Source organism: Neovison vison, chromosome 14 (genome assembly GCF_020171115.1).
Source record: "Neovison vison isolate M4711 chromosome 14, ASM_NN_V1, whole genome shotgun sequence".
Taxonomy (NCBI): Eukaryota; Metazoa; Chordata; class Mammalia; order Carnivora; family Mustelidae; genus Neogale; species Neogale vison.
The window spans coordinates 10,408,307-10,430,409 of NC_058104.1; the positions used below are offsets into that span (position 1 = coordinate 10,408,307).

The following is a 22,103-nucleotide window of genomic DNA, read 5'->3' on the forward strand; positions in this document are numbered from 1 at the left end:
CGACGCCCACAAGAGCCGTGGGGAGCAGCTAGGCTTCACAGAAGAGCGAGAGCGTGCCAAGTCCCCTAGAGACTTCGGGCAGCCAACGACGGGCCTTCTGGACCCCCAACTCACCCAGCCCACGACAGCCCTAAGCCCTGCTCCCCCAGGAGTGGGAGTGAAGAGCCGAAAGCGCACCAGGGGTCTCCAAGCACCTGGCAGGGGGCTCGGCGAGGGCACAGGTTGGGGGGGGGGGCAGGCCTCACGTCTGCAGTGGCCCGGGGTGGCGGGGCTCCGAGGGCGGCGGGCAGGCCGAGCCAGAGCGGTGGGCTTCCTGGAGGTCCCGCAGCACCTGCAGGAGCTGGGCCAGCGCGTCCTCGGGGGCTGGAGGCAGAGGCACAATGAGGGCAGAGCAGTTAGGGCCAGAGCTCCTGGGGGGTGCGGCCCCACCCACAGCACCCCAAAACAGAGCTCAGGCCACTGTGAGAGTCCAGCTGGGAGGGACCTACCTTCCCCCGGGCCAATGCGCGCAGAGCCTGTCTCCGCGCCCGCACTCAGCTCCCGGTGCTTCTCTCTGTGGGGAGGACAGAGCTCGTGGAGCCCTTGCCAGGAAGCCCGGGGGACCCCATGTGGGCCTCCTGAGCGGAAGGGATTCTGGGAGGGAGGAGCTGACCCCTTCAACCCCGGGGGGGAGGGGGGGGAGTAACAGGGGCCCAGGTCGTGGTCCCCTGGCCACCGGCCACCTTCCGTCTTGCAGCCTCCTCGGGTCCTCCCCACCTCCGCAATGGCGGGCCGGCGGAAGGCACTGTCGAAACCAAGTTCGAACCACATCACTCCTGTTTCAGAGGACCCTGGGGAAAAGGGCCTGAAAGTCCCCAGTATTAACTGGCCGTGAAACGACTTTCCTTCTTAGGGGAGTAGGAGACAATGACAATTTAAGCACGATTCCTAACGAGGGTTCACTGGAGATCGCCGAGCCCTCTGAAGTACAATCCTGGGCGCTTACATGGAGGGAGAACCAGCAGCCACGGGGAACCCAGGCTTGAAGCTCCTTACTTAGGAATCCCACTGGCTTGGTCCTTTGGACGGTCTCCCTGATCTGTTTGGGAAGAGCTGTGTCCCTCTGCTGAGATCTAACACGCTCCTCCTCCCTCAGATGCCTTCTAGACTGTGGGGTCGGTCCCTGACGCGCTCCGCTCATTTGCTAACTCAACCCTGACTGCAGGAGAAGACATCTGGGTCATTCCCAGCCAGGCGTCCAGTGATCCGTGACAGCCCCAGGCCACTGCGTCAGGGGACCAGAGCAGCCAGTGGGGCAGAAGGGCCGGGCCAGACGCTGCGGGACGGCAAGGAGGTGAGGCCGAACGAGAGGAAAGGCGGCCACGCGGTTCCACAAGTGCGGAGGCTCTCAAGGCAGGGGGCTGTGGTCAGGCCCACGGCACTGGTCCCGTGGCGCGAACCACCTGAACCCAAGGCGGCCTGGGTTCGAGTCTTTGCTCCGCCGCTTCCTGGCTTACATGGGGGACACGACTGTGTCCCAGAACAGAGCAGACAGAGTGGTGGCTGTATCCGGTAGGTGTTGGACAACGTCCCCGAGCCAGGAGGCCAGATAAGGGGTGGAGAGGGGGCCGGTGACAGGAATGACCTGGAAGCTACTGGAGACTGCGGCTCCCAGGGGGGTGCGCGGTTCTCGTCTGACCCTATGAGCCCCAGAAGGGTTTCTGAGGACGAGATAACATCCTAGAAAAGCTGACGAGGAACAAGGACAACAGCCACCAGGACACAAGCATGGGGGTGGCGACAGAAAACCGCCCCGATCCCAGCGGGCTCAGAGAAGCGGAGGCTGCTCGGAGGTGACCCCACACAGCACTGCGCCTCCAGAAATTCTGAGTCCGTGGGGGAGGCCGCAGGCATTCTGGTTGTTTCTGAGCGGGAGCCAGGGCCGAGACCAGGCATTAAGCAGCCGGCTGGGGGCAATCCCTGTGCTCCCAGGGCACAACGGGACGGCCGGATGGGCTGGGAGGCTGGGTCAGCCCGAGGCCGGACGCAGCCGTGGCAGTGACCTGGGGCTTCTGTATCCTTGGGCCTTCGTCCTCAGGTGAGCCTGCCTCCTGCCGCGGAGACCCGCGTGCCCCTCCCCCGGTGCGGGGGTCACGGGCAGGAAGGGGCCAGGCCTGAGGTGCAGCAGGAGACCAGCCTCTCGGCCCCAGCTCCCGCCCTCTCCCGCCACACTCCCCGGGGCCACACAGGCCTCCTCACCGCAGTGCGGCCTCCACGCCCAGCAGGTGCCGGTAAATGAGCTGGGCCTCCAGGTCATGGTCCAGAGGGTCATTCCACTCCTGGAGGGTCACCCGCGACCGGGTCTTGTCGCAGCCCAGATCTGGGGGCACAAAGAGGGCAGGGATGCAGGCAGGCCCCGTGAGAGCGTACATCCAACTTCGTGGCAGCGTACGTGGGGACACTGAGGCCTGCAGAGGGACAGGAATGGGCTCAGGGGCCCCAGGAGGGCAACATCTCATCTCTGTCAGGTGCAGCCCCCGAGCCCAGAGATGCACAACGGCCGAGCACAGGAGCTGCACAGGAGACAGCTCAGGGGGCTGGACAGCTTTCCCGGTGGCTGCTGGCCTGGAAGGAAGAAAGGAGCGGCCTGGGACCGTAAGACCGTGGGGACGGAAGCTGGAATGAGCTGGCCTTATGCCCTTGGCAGAGGCATTGCCCCCACCCCATGAAGCCTCCGTTTTCTCCTCCATAGAATGGGTTACCGGACCCTGCCTCCTAGTGCCCTAGGGAGTGCCCTCCCAGCCAATAACAAAGGCCATCGCCACCAAGGTCAAAGCCAGCGGCTGCGGGTCAGGTCAACCAAGCAGCGACACTGGCGTACAGCGCAGCTGCTGTCCCCTCCCAGACCTGGGGCCAGTGTGCAGCAGGTGCGGCGGCTTCCCAGGGATTCCCCGTGTAGCAGGCTCCGGGGCCCTCTTCTGAGATCAGGAAACAAAGAGTTTTGTAAAGCAGATGAAGGTAAGGGAAGGAAAGTCTTAACTGAGCTGTCCTACAGAAAGCCAGCTGACAACATAATGCCACTTAAATGCAGAATCATTAAAATTACATAAATTAAAACGAACTTAAGTCTCAGCTCCTGGGCCACACTGGCCACACTTTAAGTCTGCCCACACGTGTTCGCGACAAGCACACGCACAGTTCTGGGCACCACAGCCACCATCACGGAAAGTTCTAGCAGCAGCTTGTCTCGGCCGTCCCTCTGGTGCCCGGGGACCAGCCCCACCCCCGCAGCTCCAGCATCAGGCCTCCAGGTGGGAACGTGAAGCTCAGGTGCCCTCCTGTGCCCTCGGCAGCAAGGAGTCCCTACAGTGTGTCCCTCGAAGCCCTGGTTCACAGACACCTCCCTCCCTGGGCAAGAGAGGGTCCCTGTCATGTGAGCGAGAGAGTGTGTGTCACACAGCATGACGGATGGCACTCCAGCTCGTTTCCAGGCCTCCTCAGAGCCTTCGATGAACCCACACGCGGCACCCACACCACACAGCATTTCCCAAACTCCTGTCCTGGAACCCTTCCCACCCGGAACCCCTGCAGGGACTGACCTGCCACCAATGACTCCCCCCGGGTGCACAGGTGATTCCCCCAGCCGGGCCAGCCAGTCAGGGCTTGGAAGCCCCGTGCCCTGACCAGGGTGCCCAGATGCCGTGTAGGGGGGGCCAGGCCTCCGCTCCCACCTGACTTGTCCTTCTGGTGGCAACAGCTCCACTTGTCCCCGCGGAAGACGCCAGGGTGGTAGGAGCCCAGCAGGCCAGGGTTGCTGATGCTCACCTTCCGCAACGCAGACAGCCACTGGTTCAGCTCGTTCACGCACTGCAGGGGCGTGGGGGGACGTCAGCTCAGCGGTCACCTACTCCAAGAAGCCCTCCCTCCCTTCCTGGAGCTCCCCGGCACATGGCCTGATGAGCAGAGCAGCAGCTGGACGTCAGCTGCCACTGCCCCCGACGGCCGTGCCTTGAGCAGTGTACAACCTTGCCAACCGTACAGGGTAGCCACCATTTTACCCTGTGGCTCTGGACAGTCCCTCCCGGGGATAAGCCAAACCCCTCTGACTTCAGCCTTCCTTCTTGCTCCCCGTGTGCTGCCCCTAGACGTTTTCCCCTTCATGATGCCCCTGCTCAGAGTCCACCTGCCAGAGGCCCTCCCACCCACACTTGAGAGAGCAGTAACCCCCTACTGAACACTACTCGGTCCCCTCCCTCTCCCCCTTAGTCTCCTCTGTGCCCTTCAAGGTGCTGCCACCATCTGACATGTGAAACATTGACCTAGCGGTCCGTCCGCCTCCCTGGGAGACAGCCCCAGGAGGGCAGGGCAGTTTCACCTGCTGCTGAACCCGCCCCACCACAACCCACGCCTGGAGCCTTGTGGGCGCTCTGCGAATACTTCTCAGATGAATGGGTGAGCTAACGCATAAAGAGACGAGACTTGGACAGCATGCTCCCAGAGCCGCACGCCTGCACGAACGTGACGACTGCGTGTTGGTCACACCGCAAACACACAGGCTCCAACAAAGGTACTCACAAAACCAGTGTCTCACAAACATGCACAATGTGTGACGCTCCGACTGACGGGAACGTACACGTCCTATACCGGACCACGCAGACCTAGATGTGGGTGCTTAGGCCCAGGGAAAGCCATGGGCACAGGGCCCCAGGACCCCCAGAGCCCAGGACATACACACACACACACACACACACACACACACCAGATCTCACACCTGCTGGGCCTGATACAAGTGACAGGGGGCAGTAGGCTCACCGGGGCCTCCCTCTAGCTGCGCCCCCCCAGGCAGCCATTCCCCCAGCAGCCCTCCCCGAGTGCCCCCCCCCACGGCTCCCACCTTGCACTGCAGGTACACGGTCTGGGCTTGGCCCGCCTCGTCCTCGTAGATGACCTGCATGACATGCGAGCTGCCGAAGCTCTTCTCCTCCACCTTCTCCGCTGCCCGGATGTTGGCTAGCTTGATGAGGGCACTTTTCTGGAGTGGGCCGAGACAGGGAGACTCAGGGTCCAAGCCGGGGCCACTCTATGTCCCAGTTCTGGGCCTGAGTCTCCCCTTCTACAGCCTGGGGAGTTAGCATCAGGGACCCGGCTCTGTAAGTGACCCCAATGACTCTGTGAGTGACCCAGTGACCACGGAGCACCGGAGCTTCCTAGCTGTTATAAACCCCTCGGATCCCCACTTGCCCACCTCCTTCCTCACCCACCTTAGAGCTGGGCGTCTTGGCGAAGCTGAGGGCCTCGGTGGTGAGGGAAAAGTGGAGTTTCTTGAAGGAGGACATGAGGTGGCCCTTGCCCTTGGTCCTGTGGATGAAGAGCGGCCCCTCCTTCACCGGCGGAGCCTGCAAACTCAGGGTCCGCTGCAGGTCCAGCTCTGCGGGGCCGGGGAGGGGGATAAAATGTGAGCCCGGGGATGTAGTGGGGGGTGGCCGGAGACTCGAGGGGAGGGGCACAGGCAGCAGATGGTCAAGGGCATGCAAGCGTGATGGAGAGGCTGTGGGTGCGACCAAAGAGCCACAGAGATAAGATAGGTGGGGACCTGGGCCAGAGGACAGCAAACTGGACGGGGAGGCCCTGGACGGGGAGGATGTGGGCGGGGCCTTAGGAGGGGCCAGTGTGGTTGGGGCCCCTGGGCAGGGGCAGGGCAAACCGGGAGTGCTCACCCTCCTTCTCCTCGATGTCCACCAGTTTCGTGATGAAGTCCTTCAGCTGAGCCACGCCCTGGCGCACGGTGGGCTGCAGCGGCTCCATCCAAGCCTCCTTGGCTCTGGAAGCTGGCGTGTCCATGTTGCCCACGTTCTGGACTGCCTGTAGGGGACGGCAGCAAGGACCAGGCTCTGCTGGGTCAAACCCCCCCACGCTGCAACCTCCCCGACCCCGCCACCAAATCGATGGCCACTCCCGTAGTAGAACCCGAGGCAGCAGCGGCACAAGCTCTGCTCAGGGGCTGGATCCATCTGCACTGCGGCTCGGGGCTGATCCGATCCCGGAGTGCGAGGCCTTTCGGGACCGAATGGTTGAGGCTACTTGAGACCAACCCGCTGGCCTTGCTCGGCAAGTTTAGGAGGAGACTGCTCCCCTGGGCACGCCGGTCCCAGCCTGGTGGCAGGCAGCTAAGGGCCGCCTGGGAATAAGAGGCCGATCTGGGGGCTAAAGGGCCCGCGTTCACACACACAGGCTCCGAGCCCGAATCTCCTTCCCCGCAGGGACCCGCTTCCTTGTCCATGGTCTCGGGTGACCACGAGAAAGTTTTGCCCAGTGTCAAGTGCGGTGCCACGGGCGACCCCGGAGCCAGTCGGGGACACGGTGCCGTGCGGGCGGCGCCCCGCGGGCACCCACCTTGGCCAGCAGCAGCAGGGTGCGGCTGGTGCGCGCGTCCGCGTGCCGCTCCCGCAGGTGGAAGAGCTTGGGCGCCATGATGGCGGGAGACAAGAAGCGCAGGCACAGGAAGCTGGTGACGGCGATGAACGGCACGTTCTGGGGGGCGCGGGAGAGCGGGGGCTGGGCTGCCCGCGGGCCTTCGGGGCTGTCCCGGCCTCTGCCCACCCCTACCCCCGCCTGCGGTTCTAACCAACCCCCCAACGCCGCTTCCTTCCCTCCGCCCGGCCCCACCGGCAGGGGGCGCACCTCGTGCTGGGCGCCGGGGAAGCGCTCGCGCACGCGCCGGAAAAGCTGCCGGAAGGTGGCGCGGACCACGGCGGGGCAGGCGCGAACGGAGCGGCTGAGCGCGCTCAGCAGCGCCCCCAGGTGGATGCGCAGCGTCTGCGCGCTCTGCTCCAGCACCTCGGCCTCGGTCTGTGGGCGGTGCAGCCCGGAGCACCTGAGTGGATCCCACAGAGAGGATGGAGGTCAGCGCCCCTGCACCGGACTCTCGCGGGGGCTCCCGGAGACAGGCGCAATAAGGCGTCAGCAGAAGCAGGGACAAAGGCAACGCACAGGTGGGCAGAGCGACGGAAAGTAGACCCGGGCAGAGGAGCCAAAGCATCCACTTGCAAAAAGGGCCTGGCACTGCCGCCCCCGCCCCCGAGGATCACATCCGGCCTCACCCTACGTCCTTGACCTCCACTTTGCTGGGGTCAAGCTCCACATACTTCTTCTCCTCAAACACCCTGTCGATGATGGGGCCCAGGACGCCGTGCAGATACCGCATCCCCACCACCTGGGGGCCGTGGGGGGTGGCATTGGTCCCAGGTCCCGCCTCCCGCCTCCAGCTCCCTGGCCTCCCTGGCCGTCTCCCTGCAGCTGGCCTCCCAGCCCGCCCCCCCAGGCGTCATCTGCCTGCTGTGTCCCCTCGGGGTAGAGCCAGGCCCACAAAGGGGACAGCGAGACCAACCGCAGCTGCGCAAATGAACACGCGAGTGGATGCATGAATTTATCTCTTGGCCCTTCTGAACCTCGGTATCTTCATCTAGGCAACAAAGATGTATACCACTCAACCTCACCTTCAGAAAAGACTCCATGGACTTTGAGGCAAGAGAGTTGCTCCGGAACAGGGTGTTAGCCTCACCTGCGAGCAGAGGTTCTAGTGGGTACAGGGTTGGGGAAGGGAGGACCACGGGGCTGGGGGCCCTAAGCTAGCCCCTCTGTAAGGACCTTCCTTGCCCCCTCCCAGCACACTGCCCCACCTATGCCTTTTGCTCATTCCTTTGCTTCCTAATCGGACCCAGCAGCTTCCTACAGGAAGCCTTCCCAGATTTCTCTGCTCTCAGCATCTCTGGAGTCCTTGGCTCCCGGCTGCCCTCTCCAGCACACCCTCAGACAGGCCACCCCCTCCCAGGCCTCACTGGTTCGACCCAGCTCCAGCTGGAAGAGCAGGTCCAGGAAGTCTTTGGCCAGTCCCTGCCCCAGGAAGAGCTTGAGCAGGTTGGTGGCCACCTCCTGGCGGCACTCTGTGCTCGTTGTCTCCTCTATAAGAGATATCAGCTGCCCTGAGCCCTGCAGGAAGCAGCAAGGAGAGACAGGGTTGGAGGACCCACAGGGGAACCCAAACCCTTTACTCTGAGGACCTCAGAGGACCACGGGGAAGGGGGGATGCTTTCTTTCCCAAGGGATGGCAAGGGGCCCTGGGTACTGGCTAGTTCCTTACCGTCCTGAGAACTGAGAGCTTTGCTCTTCAGAGCGGGTATAGGGCAGGGAGGACTGGCCTACTGGCCCCGGACCCTCCCACCTTCCCCCGGGGCCCCCTCACCTGGGTGCCCAGCTTCACCTCACGGCACAGCAGCTGCACCAGGGGCTGGTAGCAGCCGGAGGGCAGTACCGTCTCGTCCCGCAGCCGCACCTCCAGCTGCAAGGAGCCCAGGCTGCCCCTGGAACGGGCAGCCTGTGACCTCTCCACCAGGGACCCAGGCCGCCTGCGCCGGGCCCCTCCCCGCTGGCTCCATATTCCCTACTCAGGGCCAGCCTATCGGCTAGTACCCTCCACCAGCCCACCCCCTGCACCGCCCAGCTCCCATTTTTTCCCCCCAAGCTGCTTTCCTTCCCTGCTGGGCAAGCCCTTCCCGCCTCCAGCCATCTCCACCGCCTGGCTCCCTGCCCCCTCTAGACCCCTTGGACTCCGAGCTTGACCCATGCAAACAGGCTGGGCTGCCCAGCCTCAGATCTGTAAACTCTCAGAGAACAGCTCCTTAGTGTACATGCTTTAAGCTGGAAGCAAGTCCCCGACGGTTTTAACAACCTGCCGGGGCAACTGAGGCTCGAGCAGGCTGGAGAACTTGCCACAACAGATCTAACTGCCAAGCTCCCCTGCTCGGATCCCTCCTGGCGGATCCCTCCTGTCAGGGGTGCTGACCAAGCCTTAGCAGTCTCTCAGCAACCACCCCCCTTCCAGAAGCACAGTGCAGTTCACTAAGTTTGCTGCTCAGCACGGCCTCATCCCCAGAGGCCCTCCAAACAGCCCTGGGCAGGTTCTCTGGACATGCCTTGCAGCTGGACACAGCCATCTGCCCCCGCCCCCGCCCTGTCCATGGTAGGGATGGGGGGGGCGGTCTGGGACTTTCTGCAGAGAGACAGAGCTGAACCATCCACAGTGGGGGACACTGCTGACCCTCCACGTCCCGGTTGAGTGGTGGGCAAGGAGGTCAGAGGGCTTCCTTGATAGGTTGCCAAATTTAACCAAAATAAAACTACAAGACGCCCAATGAAGTTTGAGTATCTTTAGCCTAGGTCTGTCTCCGACACTGCACGGAAGTACCACACGGAAAAATGATTCACTGTTTGCCTGAAATTCAGCTTTACGTGGACATCCTATATTTTATCTGGCAACCTCATTCCTGGAAAATCTGAGGGAGGGTCAGAACTCTGGGGACTTGAACCCTGGTATGAGGTCTGCTGGGAAAGCCTTAAAGGGAAAAAGTCTGATGGCCTGTTCCAGAATCTGCCAGAAGGTAGAAAGCAGGAGACCCGTACCGCCTTGGAGCTTAGAGGACAGGGCCAAGTCCAAGGCTGCGAGAAGGGCCAGGTGGCAGTACTGGTCAGGATAACAGAGTCTGGCCCTGAGGGCTGGGGTCTGCCCCCGACTGTGCAGCCTGCCTGCTGGAGCCAATTGTCAACTCTCTCCGCAACCCCCCAGCCCCCTGGGGCCCGGAGCCCACCAGCCCCACGGCCAAGCCCAGGCACTCACTCTCCCCGCCGACTCTTGGACTGGTCGGGCTGCAGCCGGAACCAGCCCTCCTCCTGCTGGGCCGCCCACAGTCTCTGGACATTGACCACCACCTGGGGAGTAAGGCAGAGTCAACTGCTATTCCTTTTGGGGGAGTCCCTCCTCGGGGTCCCCGAGCACCAGTGGCTAGTTCTGGGGAGTGCCCCTCCGGGGCAGTGGGGGGCAGGGGGAGACTGGGGGCGGTGCCGGAATGGAGGCAGGTGCAGCCCGAAGGAGCGGGGCACTCACTCTGCCCAAGAAGTCATTCCGGCTGACAAGGTCCCAATCCCAGGCTTCCACACACAACGCCTCCGCGGCCCCCTCATCCAGATCAAACTCAAATGTCTCATTCCAGCGTGGGTAGCATGATTTCTTCACAATCTGTCCAGAACGGGGCAAGTAGAGGTGGGCAGACCCCAAGGGGGGCCCCCAAGCAAGGCCCAACCAAGGGCACGGCCGTCCCAAACCCCCCACTTGGGATCCCTGCCGGGGCCTTGCAACAGCAGAGGTGTAACCTTCCTGTCCAAACCCCTGCTCATTTCTCAAGGGGGGAATGGAGGCCCAGAGTGGGCGAGGTACTTGTCCAAGGCCACACAGCACAAAGGTAGCAGCCAACTGCACTGAGAAACCAGGCCTCCACCCCTGGCCCACCCCAGGGCTGCGCCCACCACCCTGGCTCTTTCCTGGGGGAGAACAATGCCGGGGGAGCTATCGGACGGTGCAGCTGAACCCCACGCCGGCTGTCTTGGGCCAGGAGGCCGGGAGTTAATGGCAGCTGGGGCTGTAGGGGTTGGTGACAGAAGAGCCGGGACCTGCTATGCCCCAGGGTCACCCGGCCTTTCTTAAATCTCTTCTGTGAGACCACAGTCCCAGCCTGAGCACCCAGCTGATGAGGGCTCCCCGCCCCGCTCAGCCCCCTCACCGAGGTCTCCTGTGTCCGGCCATTGTAGCGCACTCGGACGAAGGGGTCAGATGCACCGTTCCGGTCCTTGGGGGCCAGGTCCCTGGGAGGGAAGCAGGGCGTCCACTTCTCACACTCCCTCCCCAGACTGTCACCTGACCGCTGTGGGGTCACCCCCAGGCTGGGCTCCTCTGTGCCCAGCGCCTCTCCCCGGGACGCTGATTCCCCCAGTGTTCCCCCCACAGGCCTCTACGGGGCACCCACAGCAGACCAGGGCCCCCCCCATGCCTCTTCTGGGTTGACAGCCGCAGGCGGGCTGTGAGCTTATCGTCTGCTCTGGGGAGTCAGGGAGGCAAGTACAGCGTGGAACAGCCTGGGCTGTGTCCCCCACCCAGCTCCCCGATTGCCAGCGCAGCCCTGAGCCGGGGCCATCTCTCCAAGCCTCAGTTTCCCCTTTGCGGAGTACAGAAGATAACCCCCATGACTGAGATCACGGGCTTCTAGAAGGCCTGCCCCACAGTGGGGGAGGTGGGTCTTGGGGAGCAGCCCTGCCTGGTCATCCTGCCAATACTCTGCAAAGGCCAAGTCCGCTCACAGCACCCCAGCACCCCAGCTCGGAGCCCTTTGTCGGACCCCTCTTCTTTTTACTGTAAATACTGTTTTCTGCTCTTCTCTGTATTTTTAGTTTAAAGCCTCTCGTGCCGGCTTTTCCTGCCTCCTCAGAGCCAAGAGAATTCCAGGACATGAACTTGAGATTCTGCCCAGAAAGATGAGAAGAAACGTTCTTTCTGCACAGACAGCTTCTCGGGGCTCCCGGAATGCCAGTGGGGTCTGAGCGGGGGTGGGGGGGCAGTGGGGGCCGAGACCCCCACCCCATGCTCCACACAGAGGTCTGGACAGACGGCTCCTCCCGTCCAGGCCCCTGCTGAGTGGAGGCCAGGCTGGGCCAGCCCCCGCGTCCCCAGGAGTGTCGGCAGCACATGTGTGTGAGCCGGAGGGCGGGAATGGCCGGGTGTGAGGGTGTGATCGGCCCCTGCCCAAGTGTGCACATTCTCCCGCTGCCTCCTCATCCCCACTCCAGCCCCAGGACAGGGAATCCGGCCGGGGAGCCACCGTCCCCACCTGCCGGAGAGAGATCTTCTCTCCCCACCCCACCCCCCGCCGCTCCCTCTGCAAGCTGACAGCCCTCACCCCCTCACCCCTGCGGGGACCGGCTCCCCCCACGGGCACTGGCCCGGCCCTGCCCTCCCACCCCAGAGGCGGCCAAGGGACCCTGTGGAGGCGGCCCGGAGCCACAAGGGAAGGAGGTCCTCAGGGAGCGTGTGTGACTCACACTCAGGCCCCGACAGGAGGGGAGCCCGCAGCTAAAAATACCGCGGATGGGGAGGGGAGGGAGGCCTGTCGTAGGTGACTCAGGCCCACCTTTCTGCCCAAGTCACTGTTCCTCCTGGAGAGGACCGCACCCCACCCCCGCAACACACACACACACACACACACACACACACCAGGCCAAGTTCATACTGTAGTTAAACCCCAGGGGAAGCCCAGGCTTGGCACGGGGGCTGCACGCGCAGAGCTTGGGGTCCCCTCTCACCTGCTGTACCCCCTGCCTTACGATGCCCGAAGTCCCACCATTAGAAGATCACCCTGTCCCTTAAGAGACATGGCGTCCTCGGCCGGGTCACCCAGGAAACGCCTTGAGGTCAGGCCACCTCCCCAGCCGCCGGCCCGCAGGGGCCCCTCCCGTCTTACCTGGCCTCCAGCACAGAGCAGCGCAGCCGGCCCGCCAGCGTCCCCGGGACCACCTCAAGGCGCAGGTGGATCTCGCCCTGCACCTCCTCGTCAGGGTCGACCTCCGTCAGGTGGGTCCAGCCGCTGAAACCTGTGGCACCCGAGGCTCAGCCCCGCCGGGCGCCACGGCGCCCCTGCACCCGCCGCTCGGGGTCCTCTCCAGCTCCCGGGGGCAGGGGCCATCGTCCCCGGGGACAGATGGGGACACAGTCTCAGAAGCTGAGCAGCGGCCTCTTGGAAGAAGCTTGATGTGAACCCAAGTCTGGCGACCCTTGTGTCCTTCCCCTCATGCCCCCTGCCCCCGAAACTAACTTGTGATAGAACCGCTTTCTCTGGCCTCAGTTTCTCCATCATAAAACAGCGGCTCTTGTCTGGGGCTGCCGGAGGAGGGGCCGAGCCCAGGTGGGGAAGCATTAAGGGCCCAGCATCCCCTGGGCCACTGGACCCTGAGGGGCTTGCGGGGGCCGCGGGCAGGAGAGGCCTCTGGGCCTGGCAGGGGCCAAGAGTCTCCATGAGTCAGCAAAGTCCCCCACCCCCGCATGCCCGCCCCGGCCTCACAGACAGGAGCAGGTGTGTGCCGGGAAGGCCCGGGAGGAGTCACAGGGGCTGCACAAGCCAAACCTGAACCGCCCGAGAGCTCCAGGTCGGAACCCTCACTGGCAGCCAGGAAGCCAGCCCGGAGGAGGCAGCAGCTACCCCAGGTCCCACAGTGAGAATGGGGCAGGGCTGAGCCCTCAAAACAGTGTCAGCATCCCAGCCATCATCCAAGGAGCCTAGCCCGGCCGCAGGCCGACCACTCAGGCTTAGGGCCGAGCCGCCCCGGGGCCCAGGCTAAGGGGACACCAAGGGTACAGGAAAAGCCAGCCCGATGGCAGGAGGGGTTTCCGCACCTTCGCAAGTGTGGAGAGGCTCCTTCTTGTGCCTGCAGAGGCCTCAGATCCCAGCATTGGCAACCCGTCTTTGCCCTAGGGACATGCCGTCCCAGCAGGGGACAGAATGGGGCCCAGGACATTGAGGCTAGGGGGCAGGAGATGGGCCAGAGGCCCTTCTAGGGAGGGCACACACAGCTTTCCCTGAGCACGGGCTGTGAAGGAGCCTAGAGGAAGCATTTCTGAGTTGGGGGAAGGCCAGGGACGGGGCCACCAGTACGGGGAGACAGGAGGGGGCCGGGGGAGGGGAAGCAGGAGCAGGCCATGGGCTCCCTCCCAGGAATCTTACCCTTTGGGTGAGCAGCCAGGGTGTCCCTGGTAAGGCAGACCTTCCCGATAACGTCGTCCCGACTGGAGGATGGAGAGGGGGCCAGAGCTGGGCAGGGCTCCCCAGGGAGCATGGGACGCACTCCCCACTCCCGCCAACCAGCCCACCACCCAGTTCAGGGGCCCTGTGGGAAGCAGGGAGGCTGACACTCCAGTCACTTGCAGGAGCCGATCAGAGCAGGATCCGTGACCCTCCTGCGGGTCCTGCATTCTGGACACGCTCACAGGCATGTGCTAGGTTGCTACACACGGACGGACACACGGGCTCACATATATGCCAAGTTCGTCCTGGGTTCCCTAGCTCGCACACCCCCACGCACAGCCCAGCACACCTGTGCCTTTACTCCCGCATGTGCACGTGGGGGATGTGGTGTGAGCGGTGTGAACACCCCCGCCCCCGCAGACCCCAGCTCGCTCAAACCCCGAGCCCTTCCAGACCCTCCCAGGGCTCCCCCCCACCCCCGCTCCAGGCCACAAAGAGGATGCAAAGCGACCCACAGGCCCGGCAATGACATGGGCCGGGGGGTCAGCTGGCAGGGTTGGGGCCCCATTTGAAGGTTGGGGCCCACCCACCTGAGGGCGTCCTCATCCATGACGTAGAAGGCCACCGCGTGGAAGGTGGGCGGCAGGTGCACCTGGTACTCCTCGCCCCAGAATGGACACAGGGTCTTCCACACAGTGGCTGTCCTACAGCAAAGGACCCTCAGTGCCTGGCGGGGCCGCCTGCAGACCCCGGGCCCACCCACGGGATTTGACGATTCTCCTTGTGCTCAACCCCACTGCCCGCCATTAGCCGTTCCCTCCTGACCGTCCCCTCTGCCCTGGGAGGGGCACAGGGCTGCATCTAGCAGGCCATTTTCCATTTGGGGAAACTGAGACCACAGGGGGCTATAGCTAGCCTCAGGTCACATGAACAGGACGGTGGCAGAGCCTGACCCAGAGCCAGACCCAGGACAGAGCCTTCAGCCCAGGGGACTCAGCAGGGAATGCTGGGGGGGTGGGGAGCCGAAACCCCCAAGGCGGGCCAAGGACCCAGACGAAAGCTCAAATGATCACCTTGACCCCAAGCACTTCTCCAACAGGCCACTTGAATGCTGGGGCCTCGGTTTCCCTGTCTGTCACAGAGACAATCAGAGCCATCCTGCCCACCCCACTCTTGGTATCGTGGTTTGCACAGGATGTGGAAGAAGAACCTGGGGTCCTATTTGCAAGGGGGAAGAACCACGAGCCCGGCAGCCTTGGCCGGCCATCAGCAATGGGCACTTCGGTGGGCAGAACTGCGGGGCAGCTCTGGTCATGAAGTCCAAGGTCGAGGCCAGAGACACAAAAGGAACGGGACCTCAAAGAGCCTGCCCAGAATCGTGGAGCCCAGGGACAAAAGCACATCCAGGGAAAGTGGCCCTTCTGGGTACAGGCTAGGGCCCCCTTGCCTGAAGCAGCCTTTCTGGGGTATAACCACGGCGGGCATCTCTCAGGGCACAGGAACCCCGAGGGAGAGCCAGGGTAAGAGAGGGGGACGAGGCTCAGGCTTCGGGGTCAGCCAGATTTGGGCTCCAGTCTGACTTTGCCAACTCCGAGGTACGCGACCCTGAGCACGTTAGCCTGTCTCGGTCCCCGGGTTCCTCCTCTGTAAATGCAACTTAATCATAACACATCAAGCTCCTTGCAAGTTATAAATGGGCTGCAAAAGGTTTAGCACAGGGCCTGGAGGACCACACTCCAGAAGTAGAGGCCCTTGGATCCACCGCCTGGATGGATCAGTAATCAGCAGGTCAGTAATCAGCAGGAGTCAGAGGTGGATTTTCTCACCTCCCAGCAGGTGCGTCAGGGCAGGGGGCCGGCCTGGGGATCAGCTGCTCTCGGAGCCGTCCCCTCCCCTACCGGGATGTGAGCGGGAAGCGTGGGGAGGAGCAGGTGCTGGTTGGGGGGGGGCATACCGGATGATAGGCTCATTGTCCACCTTCACGATGCAGTAGGGGTCGCTGCTGCCGTTGCTGCAAGACACAAGGGCAGGGCGGGGCTGACCGGCGGCCAACGGCAGGTAGGGAGAGGGTAGGAGCGCACAGGGGCTCCCAGGCAGCTCAGCCCTCGGTGACCCCAGGGAAAGGACAATCAAGTCTGAGGCAAGGAGTCCTAGGCTGGGGTCCGAGGGCTTGAAACGTGTACCCGCGCCCCTCATCAGTCTGGGAGGCTGGTGGTGAGCAGAAGGCAGGAACCTGCATGAGGGTCCCTGCACCAGGGGAGCAAGGGCTCGAGGCCACACCTGCTCCAGCAGGGGGTTAAGGACATTCCTGCCTGCAACCCTTTCCCCTCAACACCCTGCTCTGCCCCAAGGAGGACAGAAACAGGCCAGGTCCAGAAACTCCATCCTCAACACCCAAGTGGGCGCCTTGTTCTCTCTCCCTGGGGCCCTTGCTCCTGCTGTCCCCGGCCTCTCAGAGCCCGGCCCCGTCCTAGAGGCAGGGAGTAAGGTCTCCTCTGCGGGCCCAGTGCCTGCAAACTTCTTTCCCTCCATCCCAGGACTGCTAGCGATGCGCTGTCCTCAGCTGCCACTACTGTCCCCACACCACCTGAGGGAAGGGCCGCTTCTGTGTCCCCAGGGTCTAGGACAGGGCACAAGACAGGGGGCCCGGGGGTGTTTGCTGGATAAATGAACAAATTTAACAGGCTGGTCTCGAGCTCTTGGCCATCTGGGAAAGAAGGAAGAGGAAGACAAACCTGGGACTGCTCGGGTGCCCTGGTCCCCCTGGTCTCGGTTGGTAGCGGGTTCCTGGGGTGGGTCGGGGGGGGCATTCCCAGCCAGGCCTAGGGCTGGTCCCAAGCAAGAAAGGGCGTAAGGACTGTCTCCAGGAATGCCTTTCAGGCTCAGTGTCCATAAAAAGGAAATGATTTGCATGTGGTAGACTGGGGAATTCAAACCCCCAGCTCTCATCTCAAAAGGGGTTCTTCCTGCAGAGGAAGCCCCGATCTCCTGATGCTGACCGGAAACTGACCTGACTAGAAACTGACCAGAAACGTCTGCCAGGACTCGGTTCCCCACACAGAGCAGTGGGGCGCAGAATGACCACCCACAGGGTGGCTGCCCCAGGTGTCCGGTCTGACGGGAGGGCCAGCCCGTGACAGGTGTGCAATAAATGTTGGCATGGCCCTAGACTCCCTGCTCTTCTGCCTGCCACCCCTTTCCCTGTCACTTAAGCCCTCTCCACCAGAGCCCCTTGGGAACACCTCAGCTTGCATCCCACCCACCCCCCAAATCCGGGGGACTCTGGACCTCCAGCAATCAGGCCCCTGTGCACTCCCAGAGCTGGGCTGGGTAGCAGCCCCCAGCAGCTGCGTGCATATTTGCACAAGGAACTGGGAAGGAGGAAGATGTCCGTGTGCTCTGAGAAGTGGCGGGGTGTGGCAGGGGTGGAGTGGGGGTTGGGGACGGGCCTCCTCTACCCTGCCTCTGCCTCCTGGCCTGGCAGCCCCGTGAGCCTAGCTTTGCTACGGTGCAGCTCTCACTCAATGAATGAATCTCTAAATGAACCGTGAGGTTTGGGCTTTGGGTTCGGGGCCAGGTCACGGGGTGGGCAAAGGCCCAGAGGCAGGAACAGGGCTGGGTGTGCAGGGGCTACGAGGAGCTGGTGGCTGGATCAGGGGGCAAAGGGGACAGCGTCAGGAGCAGGCTGAGGCCAGAGGCCCACCCATGATCCCTGGTCAGCTGCTGGGACCTGTGCCCCTGCCTAGTGCCCTCTTCCTGATGAGGCCCCGGGACTGGTCCCCTGCCCCACTTCCCCTTCCCCAAGCCTCTTGGGGAAGCCAGCCTGGCTACTTGCAAGTCCTCTATATTTAGCCCCTTGGCAGTTTCCAGGCTGTGGAAGGGGAAGGATCAGGGTAAACCTTGAAATAGTCCTCGGCCCGTCCCCAGGGCCACTGGGCGTGGGAGCCAGTCGGTTACCGGTCATTATGAGACTTAGCTCCTGTCTGGCTGATCCAGGCACGCAAGGATGGGAGACAGTGGATGGCAACAGAACGGGAACAGGTGGGCTCTGAAAACGGTCAGTGACAGGGAGCACAGCTGTGCTCTGTGCCCTTAAGAGAACTAAAAGCCCATGAGTGGAAATGGCAGCTGTGATGATGTATCCCTCCTCAGAACTGTCTCTGTCAAGATGAGTCACTATGGAAAGGTGGTGAGCTCCCCGTCCTCAGAGGTGTGCAAGTCCTGGCTGGAAGGGAGGCTGCTCAGGAGACAGGCTGATGAGGCACAGTGAGGCAGGCGCACCCCCTTCCCAGCCTCCGGCACCCAGCAAGGGCCTCCTGGGGTCTCCAAACCCCTGCTGTCCCTGAGCCAAGTGGTTTGTGTTGCATTTCCAAGGCTCAGTCCCCACTGAAGCCCATGGTAAGGCTGCAGCCTCGGCCCAGCTAGGATTCTCGGCCTGTCAGCAGCAGAAAGAGTGGGTTTGAATCCCAGCTTCTCTCCCTAAACGCTATGTGGCCTTGGCAAGGGACTTACACATCCTGAGCCTCAGTTTCCCCTTCTGCAAACTGAGCATATCTACCTTGTAGAACTAATGCAAGGATTGAATGGAAGGGTCCTCCACAGCCCTTAGTCTCCTCTGCCCCCAGGGCTCCTGGAATGCCAAGACAAACCAGTCACGGTTCCTACCCTTCATGGTCACACAGCATGGCGGCAACTGCTACCAAGAGTGTCCTCCTGACTCCAGAGGGCACAAGACAGGGGCCCGAGCACCAGCGCTGCTGGAGGGCACCAGGGAAAACCCTGGAACGGAGCCTAAGTTTGAGAGGGGTCCTGAAGGATGAACAGGAGTTTTCTGGAGGACTCCGAGTGGGAGTGTCTGAAGACAGAAGCCCCTTAAACCTGTGCAAAGGCACGGCTTCGAATGTGGGGGGCTGGGGGGGAGTTACAGCTGCATTTAGGAACCAGGTGACAGGAAGTCCTCTGACCAGAGACTTCAGGAGGTGACAGAGGTCAGCAGGCAGGGGGCCAGGCAATGAAAGAGATCCTGAAGGCTAAACCAAGAGGACTTAGTGGCGACCCCCCCAGGGATGGAGCCCCAGGGTCCCAGGGCAAGGCAGAGGCAGGGTTGGGCTGAGAACCTGGCACCTTGGCTCCCAGGGAGACTGCCCTGGGGCTAGGGAAAGCCTAGAGCCAGGCACTAGGGCCCGCGGGGATGGGGAGGGAGGCGACAGACGGAGGGGCTGCTCCTCCCAGCAGCCACCAGCCAGAGGAGGCCAAGCTGACCTAGTTAGCAGTGCCAGCCTGGTGGGGGGCTGCTTAGAGCCTGGGCCAGGTGGCTGAGACCCTCCTCAGAGCTCATCCGCCTGGCTCTCCCCAGAGATCGCTTTCCCAGCGTCCGCCTCACCTAGCCACGTAGCCACCACGAGACCAGAAACCCACCTGGAGATGGCCTGCCCAGCCTCGCCCCCCTTAACCATTGCCATAGCAACTGCTGAGCCTGGCCTCACCAGGCCCAGGGGGCCTTGAACTAGAACTGCTCAAGGAGCTGAGTGAGCAGGCAAACTCACAGGGGCCACTGTCCGGGAGAGAGAGACGCCCTCGCCCCGGCCTCCTGCACCCCTCCCCATTCGCCACCTCTTGGCATCCAGGAGCAGGCTGAGGAGCCCTGCAGCCCTGGGCGGGCAGGGGAAGGGCGTGGGGGGGCACTCCGGACAGTGGACTTTGGACCCTATGCAGCCTCTGGGCTCCCCTTCCCCCATACCCTGCTCCAGGAGGCCTTGTGCTTAAGTTTTTTGTTTTTTTGTTTTTTTTTTTTAAGGATTTCAGGGGTATTTGGGTGGCTCAGTCATCAAGCGTCTGTCTGCGGCTCAGGTCGTGATCCCAGGGTCCTGGGATCAAGCCCCATATTAAGCCCCACATCAAGCCCTGCATGGGGCTGCCTGCTCGGCTGGAAATCTGCTTCTTTCTCTCCCACGCCCCCTGCTTGTGTTCCCTCTCTCTGTCAAATAAATTAACAAAATCTTTTTTAAATAAATAAATAAATAAGATTTCATTTTTAAGTAATGTCTACACCCAAGCTGGGGCTCTAACGCACAACCCCGAGACCAAGAGTCCCATGCTCTATCAACCGAGCCAGCCAACATCTCTGTGCTTAAGGGATTTTGACCTCCAGTCTACAGAAAGGGAAACTGAGGCTTCAGAGCTAAGATGCTGCCTAAGGCTGTATACCAGCGAGCCAGGGATGAGATAGGGAACCTCAGCTCTGGGACTACTGAGAAAGGCTCTGGGACAAGGGGCTCGGGAAACCTCCTCAAATCTGGCCAGGGACCAGGAAATGTCCTAGATGTCTGCAGGCGTTAGGAGCTCCGAACCCAAGCCCTTCCTCTGCCATTTGGAGGCGGCCTTTTCAGGTCTCCCAGCCTCGGTTTCCTTATCTGTAAAATGGGATGATGAGAACTGCCTTGCTAAGCCCTTGTGAGGAGGTAAAGCCACCGCAGGGCTCAGCTGCTCCCCGGCCACCCCATCTTTGCACGGTCCCAGCCTCCTGACCTACGGGTTCACCCCTCACTCCACCGCACAGCTGGAAGCCCCGGGACAGGCCCGGCCCCCCGCGGCTGGTTTCAGGTGCACACTCTCGGGTACTAAGGCTCCGGAACTACCGAGGAAGACCCCTCGGTTCCCAGGGGCACCCCCACCCCTTCCAGCCACACCCCCGCAGTTCATGGAGACATCTCCCTGCGAGGTGCCCCCCACGCTCAGCCCCTGTCCTATTAAAGCCCCTTCCCTTCTAGAGCGCCGTTCGCTGGCTCCCTGCTAGCTCAGGCCCCTTACTGACCCCCCGTCCCCTCCCCTGTCCACGAACCTTCCTTGTCCCCCCGCCCCACCCCCGCCCCGTACTCGCAACAAATCTTACCGTCCCCATTCCCTTCCAGTCCCCCACGGCGGCCACACTCGCCACACCCTCGCCGCTGCTCCACTTGCGGGCGGGCCGTGTGGACCCTAGAAAGGTGAGGCTTAAGGAAGGGGCAGCGCCCCTCCCCAAAAAGTTGGGGCCCCCACCCCCGGCAGCGCTCACATGTCCTTGGCGGGCAGGTTCTTCCCCTCCACGATGCGGATGGACAGCGAGCTGCGCTTGGCCATCGCGGGTCCGCGGCGCGGGGTCGGCGCCCGAGGGAGCCGGACCGCAGGGTCGCGTGCAGCCGGCGGGCCGGCGGGCGCGGGACTGGGCGCCGCGGGGGGCGGGCCGCGCAGGGGGAGGTAAGCGCGGGGGCGGGGGAATCGCTTCCACTTCATTCACCCCCGCCCCCGCCCCACGTGCGGGGGCCTCAGCGCCGGGGCCCGCCAATCGGCGGCCGGGGCTCCCCCGGGTGGGCGGGGCCGGATCGGGTCGCGGCGCTCATTGGCCGCCTGGGGGTAGGGGCGGGGCCTGCGCCCAGGGCTGTTACCCTGCTGGCTCGCCGCGGGCTGGTGGTCACAGTGGGGTGAGGGCGCGACGGTCGGCGCTCGGGTGGCCGGTGTCGCCGGTACGCGTGGGCGGCAGGCGTGGTCCCAGAGTGCCAGTCTCCAGGTGCACGGGGGCTACGGGCCCTAGTATGTGCTCAGAGGCGTGGGCAAGTGCGGGGACACGCAGGCCAGGGACACGCGCGGCGGACCGCCCTGGCCACCTGAGCCTTGCGCGTGGGACACCCCGCGTGGGTGTAAGAGAATGAATGCACAATCGCACGCACTTAGCAAACAGTATGTCTGTTTGTGTTAGAGCCACCTGGACCCAGAAGGAGGCATCGAGAGCCAGGGCAGTTCAGAGCTTTGGGGACCGCGCTTTTGAGTCTGAAAGATCGGGTTTATTTTTGGGAACCTGCCCCTGAGGAGGACGGGGCTTTCTCAGTTGTCACCTCACCTAGGCCTCCTGCCTCCCCAGCCGTGGGAATTTGGATGAGGCGCGCTCAGGTTCACAGAGGGAAAATCACTTGCTAGAGGTCACCCGTTTGGCGCGGTCAGAGCTAGGCTTGGCCTCCCTGCTACTCCATGAGCACCGGCCTTTCCGTGAGGGGCACCATCCTTCTCCCAGACTCAGGGTCCAGAGCTGGGTTTCTAGAAGCAACCCCTTCGTGGTTTTCTCCCAGATGGAGAGGTCACAGTCCTGGGGCCGGCCCAGCCACAGCTGGCCCCGAGGCATCTGTCTGCCCCAGAGGGCACTGCCCCTAACATCACTGCACACTTGGGTCCCAGACCCAGCTTCTCCACTCCCTTGCCAGTCACTCACTCCGAGTGGCTTTCTGATCTTCTGTGAGCTGAATCCATTTCATCACCTGCAAAGAGTGAGCAGTGGTACCTGCCACGGACATCCAGGAAACACTGTATGTGTAGGTGCTTAGCACAGGTTCTATTTTTCTCTTACTTTCTGTTTTCTTTTCCTGTTTTGTTATGTATACAACACATGCACACTTGGCTAAATGCAAAAGATGTTGAATGTTTACCATGTTTTCAATGGTTACTTAAAAAAAAAAAAAGTGTGCCTGGCAG

The 22,103-nt window shown here is 62.7% G+C and overlaps 1 protein-coding gene across 2 annotated transcripts; it reads right to left on the reverse strand.

The window, feature by feature from the left end:
• Window positions 1–162: 162 nt before the first annotated feature.
• Window positions 163–20,783, reverse strand: RASA4B (RAS p21 protein activator 4B). 2 transcript variants are annotated; one of them, XM_044232758.1, is made up of 21 exons: window positions 20,656–20,783; window positions 15,556–15,612; window positions 14,192–14,305; window positions 13,581–13,642; window positions 12,324–12,453; window positions 10,593–10,674; window positions 9,920–10,051; window positions 9,653–9,744; window positions 8,222–8,339; window positions 7,818–7,968; window positions 7,476–7,540; window positions 7,080–7,192; window positions 6,661–6,853; window positions 6,373–6,510; window positions 5,697–5,841; window positions 5,241–5,407; window positions 4,874–5,011; window positions 3,711–3,846; window positions 2,239–2,359; window positions 489–553; window positions 163–363 (listed from the first exon to the last, which is right to left on the reverse strand). In XM_044232758.1, exons 1-21 carry the CDS (start codon window positions 20,718–20,720, stop codon window positions 242–244), a joined length of 2,406 nt encoding a protein of 801 aa, XP_044088693.1. In that variant the 5' UTR covers window positions 20,721–20,783; the 3' UTR covers window positions 163–241. The 2 variants fall into 2 exon arrangements, with proteins under 2 accessions (XP_044088693.1, XP_044088694.1); XM_044232759.1 differs by lacking the exon at window positions 20,656–20,783 and adding an exon at window positions 20,494–20,548.
• Between the last annotated feature and the right edge of the window lie 1,320 nt (window positions 20,784–22,103).